Source organism: Austrofundulus limnaeus, unplaced genomic scaffold (assembly GCF_001266775.1).
Source record: "Austrofundulus limnaeus strain Quisiro unplaced genomic scaffold, Austrofundulus_limnaeus-1.0 Scaffold91, whole genome shotgun sequence".
NCBI lineage: Eukaryota > Metazoa > Chordata > Actinopteri > Cyprinodontiformes > Rivulidae > Austrofundulus > Austrofundulus limnaeus.
The window spans coordinates 324118-329631 of NW_013952493.1; the positions used below are offsets into that span (position 1 = coordinate 324118).

Sequence of the window (5514 nt, forward strand, 5' to 3'; positions counted from 1 at the left end):
GTGTGTAAAAGTACTTTTACTTTTACTTTCCCAATTTTTGTGAACAGTTTTATTACTTTTACTTAAGTAGTTTTCTCAAAGTCCTTTTCTGGTCATATGTTACTTTGACTTAGTTATTTTTTTGCAAGTACATTATAGACCTCTGGTAAATTCTACATTTCCCAACTACTTTTGCTGCAGCCCAGTTGCTCTGAGACGTGGGAATTTACCACTTACAAGTTGTAAATTTAAATGCCCCTCCAATGGAAATTTCCTGTCATTTGTTTCACTTAGTCATYCTTACTTTTTAGGGTTTATAAGAGTAAATGTTAAAACACTGTTTCTATGCAGGAAATACCACGAAGAACTCAGTTTTTTCTTGTCAGCAATGCAATGAGATGATGGAACTTGATGTTTAGTCAAAGTTAAACAGGGAGCAAAGTTAATCATAGCTGTTCCTTTGAGGGCCACCACGACGCTCACGTGGCCCTCTGTGAAAATGAGYTTGACAGCCCTGCTCTAAGGATTTTTGTTGTTGTTGTTCCTACCACTCCTGGTGATGATGGGACCGGCAGAGATAACGGCGCTCCCAGAGGCTGCTGGTGGTGGATGGAGGTCCTGGACTCCATCCCTCTTGCGTCGTCGCCCACAGATCTGCCGATCACAGCATTATATTTCGTCTGTTTGAGGCAATGTGCTCCTCACAGAGAATTTAATTTTTTTTTTATTGTTTTACTCTTACTGGAATGAGCATGATGCAGTCGTCTGCCCGGCAAAGTTTGGTGACGCAGTGCAAAAACACRGTGGACATCTTCTGGTGTCTGTGTTTCACGAATCGGAAGACCTCGAAGGAAAAACGACCCAGCTGRCTCTTCCCGTTTTCAAAAACCGTCGTCTGGGGGTCTTTGTAGCAGCTGTTTGAAAAGCAACACACTTTCACACACGTACACGCTGAAAAATGACACACGGGATGTCTAGATGTGCGCTTAAGCCGTCAGAGGACAGACATAAGTGGCACTTATGAGTATAAGGCATGCTGAGGGCATGAAAAGGTAATGACTCCTCTTTTGTGATTTATCAAGTCATCTTCTTGAACGACAAAAAAAAAAAGAAGCAAGATTACCCAAAGAACAGATCGTAGCGGAGTTCATCATTAGGATTCCCTGAGGGGGTTGTGTAACAGTAGTCCATCAAGATATTCCATCTGCAAAAAGGGACAGAGCTGTGAGATGGGATAAAGATCTAACTGCACATGGGAAAGCACAGGTTTGGGCTTTCTTTGCTGCAGACTGGCGCCTTCRAGTCCAATAATACCATAATGGCATAATGAAAGTCGGCTAAGCGTAGAAAATAAGGCTACATCTGCAAAAGATGATGGTGGGAAAAAGGCGCAGCGGAGGATCTTATCAGAAATCTCATCTATTCCTCATTGATTTGAAGTGGTTGCTCTAATAACTGCTTTAAATATTTCTTAAAGAGATGGTTCAGTTCTTGTGAGGTGGGGTCTGTTGAAAAGTTATGAACATTATTATCTTACCTGTTGCAGATAACCTCATTTTATAAAAATATAGATTAGTTGTGACTCAACTGAAAAGCTAATATATCAGCTGTGACAATTTCTTTCATTTAAAAACAAATTACATTTTATGAATCTGTAAATCTCCACTGATTTTACATCACATCGATATCCTAGAAGAAATATATTAATCATGCAGGAAGTGCACTGTAAATGCTAAAGTTTGCTGCTAAGTCTAGCAGATACAATACATCCAATGATTACAAGATTTTTTGCTAACAAACACATGCACAAATATACAAAAGCAGCTAGTTGTTGCTAATGCTAGCTGCTGCTAATGATAAGTCCTGCTAAATAAAAGTTATGAAAAAATAAAATGTGAATATAGGAAAGTATTTGGTACCGTTTGTCTAAGTTTGTTGCTTTCACGGCAGCAAATACTCTAGTTTTCAGAGCGAGTCCAGTTGTGGGGATCGACAGAGGATAGCTGTATGTTGAATCCTGCAGGAAAAAATAAAACAACATTATTGGCTTAAAAGATAAAGTTTGTAAACATAGGCTTATTGTTCGATTAAAAAATCTGTAATGGTCTCTAGTTTTGCAGTTTTTCTCCTGCTTGGGAGACATTGTTAAGGCTGTTTTGGACATTAACCTGTTCTTGTCACTAATTAAGAAAATACATATTTGTAGCTTCTGTTGTAAGGTCATGTAGCATAAAAATAACCAGTTGCCAGTTTGTGACTGGTTTTACAAGATAATAATGACTTTTCACAGACTTGTTACAAAGACAGCCATCAAGATGAAATGTGTCAAACTCAGCTTTTCTRAGCCGTTTCTTCAGAGCTGAAATGTTAATTTATCTGACTCACGTTGTACAGAATCATACTCAGAGTGCTGACAAATGTGCCGTTGTTGTCCTTGACGGATACAGCCGCAGAGGAGCTGGGAACAAAGATGTAAAAGAAGTGGAACGTATTTTTAAAAGGAACTTCAAAGCAGCGATTCTGCTAAAAGAAAAAAGAAAAAACCTCTTGACCTTGACTAAAATGCTTGATTTATTAACTGTCARCTTTAATCTGTTTAAATTGCTCCCAAAAATGCCACAAACCTTTTCAAGCTTAATAAGCAGGTTTAAGCTGTTTTTGAAGTTTCAAAAAAAGTATAAATTAAACTAGAGTAAATATATTTTTCGGAAAATGCAGCATGTGTGAGGAATACATGACTGCACAGTAAAAACCAGAGTGTTAAAATGTCAGTGTTAAACTTTTCAGTCAATTTAACTCACCCTACAGTGGTGTTAATTCACAGTGTTGATTTCCTCAGTGTTGTCTCAACACTGAACAGTGCTAAATAGGCTCCACCCACTGTTGAGTCTTACATAACACTTAAAAGTGTTGTTATATAACACCATGCAGTGTTGAAAAAAGTATTCTGTAAAGCCCCACCCTCTTCCACCTCATGTCAGACAGACCAGTATTTTCACAGCAAGGAATGCTGGGTAATCCTATAGAAATGATGTGTTTGTATGTTTATGACTATTAAAGAAGTTCATGAGAGTAAAAATTAGTTGTTCTAGTTGTTTTGTGCAGGTTTATCAGTTGTACAAGTTTAAGTTTGTGTTATTGGCCATAAATCGACACCATGAGGTGTAGAGTGAGAGGTACTTCCTGGTGTGTGATCTTAACTCTAAAGTGTTAAACTTATACTTTCAAATTTACTGTGTAATGACACCTCATAGTGTCTGTTTTACACCCCTCTACACAGCAAAAGAGTAAATAATCAAAAGAGTAGAGTGTCAAATTAACACTCATAGGAGTTATATGAACCTCCAGTGTTAACCATCAATAACTCAATGCAGTGTTGAAAAGCATGAGAATCAGAGTTGATTTGTCATCACAGTGGAGTACCTTATTAACTCTGCTTAGAATCATATTTACTCTCATCAGAGTTATTTGACTTGAAGTGTTAAGTTTTATTAACACTGTACAGTGTTAATCAGTGTTAATTTTTAAACTCTGTTTAGAGTTCAATTGTACCCTGAAAATGTAACACTATGGAAAGAGTTAAACTGACACCAATTCGGATAAGGACCAAATAGACTCGGACACAGTGTTGAATTTAACAGTTTAAGTGTTGATTTAACACTGCAAAATTTACTGTGTGGTAACGTTAGCTGAAAATATTAAGGCTAAAAGATACAGAACATTAGCAAAAAAGGAGCAGAGCACTAGCTGAAAAAAGCTACGCTCTAAAAATGAAATGTTGGATTTACTTAACCATGTTATGTGACCTGGTTCCACTTAACTGAGTTGAATAAATTCAAAGCAACATGCTCATGTTCTAACCAAAGAACATGAGAATGTTGCTTTGAATTTACTCAACTCAGTTAAGTGGAACCAGGTCACATAACATGGTTAATTAAATCCAACATTTCATTTTTACAGTGTAGAGGCTAGCTCAAAATAGCAAAATTGTAGACTACAAGCAGGAAAAATACTAATTACAAACAACAGGTTGGAAAAAATGAGAAAAAGGCTATTTAAATGTTACAAAATTGTAGCAAAAACTAGGAAAACGTGAGCTGAAAGCCTAACTTGACAAAGCTAAAAGTTTCAAAGGTTTAAGTGTCAAAAGGCTAGCAGAAGCTAAATGTAACTAAAACCAGGCTAAATGATAAACATAACAAAACAGTACCTAAAATAAATGTAAAAGTTGCAAAAACAGCTAAAGGCTACAAGTGCCACAGGCTAACTAAAAGTTAAGACTAACAGCATCATAGCTAAAATGTAAAAATCCCAAAAACTAGCTGAAATTTAAAGAAACAAACGATTGGCTAAAAGCTAAAACTAGCAGAGCAGTAGCTAATAAAACTGTATAAGAAAACCAAAAATACACTCAAAAACAGATGTATTGGATTTAATTTTAAAAAAGCAAACTGTTTTCACTCAGCTGAATCGAGTAAAGATAACACAATACTTTACGTTTAACTTACATAACTTAAATTCAACGTAAAGTAAATGTTTTACTTTTACTCATTTCAGTTGAGTGGAAACAATTGACATAATTTCTAAATTAAATTCCATCAGTTTAATTTTTTTGTTTTGATGTTTTTGGCTCAACTTACGAAGCCAGCTGTGAGTTGTTGACGAGGTACTCCAGCGGGTAGCTGCAGCTGAATTTATACAACAAACCGGGCAGGTAGCTGATGACCGTCAGYGGGTCGGGGGTGTCGATGTAGCCCGAGATGTTCCCGATTTGAACCAGAGACATGTTCCCGTAAGCGTTGATCCCGTGCGCCGTGCTGACCTGGACACAGAAACATTTCAGCTTTTCTCCATAAAACAACAGGACTGTGTTGGTTCTGGTGCTGTTTACCACCAGGCTGGTACCGCAGGCCTCCAKGGTGCTGAGGCTGATGCTGAACAGCACCGCCGTGGGGAAGGTGTTGTTGTTGATGAAGCCTCGGCACTGAGGGTCGCTGTGTTGGCCGTTCAGAGCCAGGTCTGAGGCGGTGTAACCGGAGTACAGCACCGGACAGAAGTTGATCTTCAGGGTGATGGTTTGGACCCCACAGTAGATGCTGATGTCCCGCTCAGCTGGACGAGCCACAGAGAAAGAATAACAGTTTCTTTACAGCTTTAAAAATATAGCTTTGATTTCTGATTTTATTTTTCCAACAGCTGTTGCAGTTTTCAGATGACCATAATTCAATGAATTTTAGGTTTGGATATGTTGCCATTTCAGTCGTTTCGGTCCAATCTAGAATAACATTTATGTTTGYTCTTAAACAAAAGCATGAGACCTTGTGCAGTCTGCCAATTGGRAATAACTCTCAGCTACTACCACACCAAAATCTAATTCAGCATCTTTAAAATTGAATGAGTCGAAGCTATTTCTGTGTTTGCTAAGATTGATTAGCTGTTGCGGCCATCTTGAAGGAGGCTTGCTCCAGAAGTTAATCAGTTGTAGACGTTAATCCAAGGATTAGTTTCTGAGAGTTTCATTAAAATCTGTCTAAC

The 5514-nt window shown here is 37.7% G+C and overlaps 1 protein-coding gene across 1 annotated transcript in view; it reads right to left on the reverse strand.

The window, feature by feature from the left end:
* Positions 1-527: 527 nt before the first annotated feature.
* The window catches only part of zpld1b (zona pellucida-like domain containing 1b), a gene marked incomplete at its 3' end in the record, with an annotated part of 6474 nt that continues 1487 nt past the window's right edge, over positions 528-5514 (reverse strand). Inside the window, 7 exon segments of the mRNA XM_014012397.1 lie at positions 528-633; positions 722-893; positions 1103-1183; positions 1899-1996; positions 2365-2437; positions 4620-4801; positions 4871-5091. Coding sequence (XP_013867851.1) covers positions 528-633; positions 722-893; positions 1103-1183; positions 1899-1996; positions 2365-2437; positions 4620-4801; positions 4871-5091 — 933 coding nt within the window.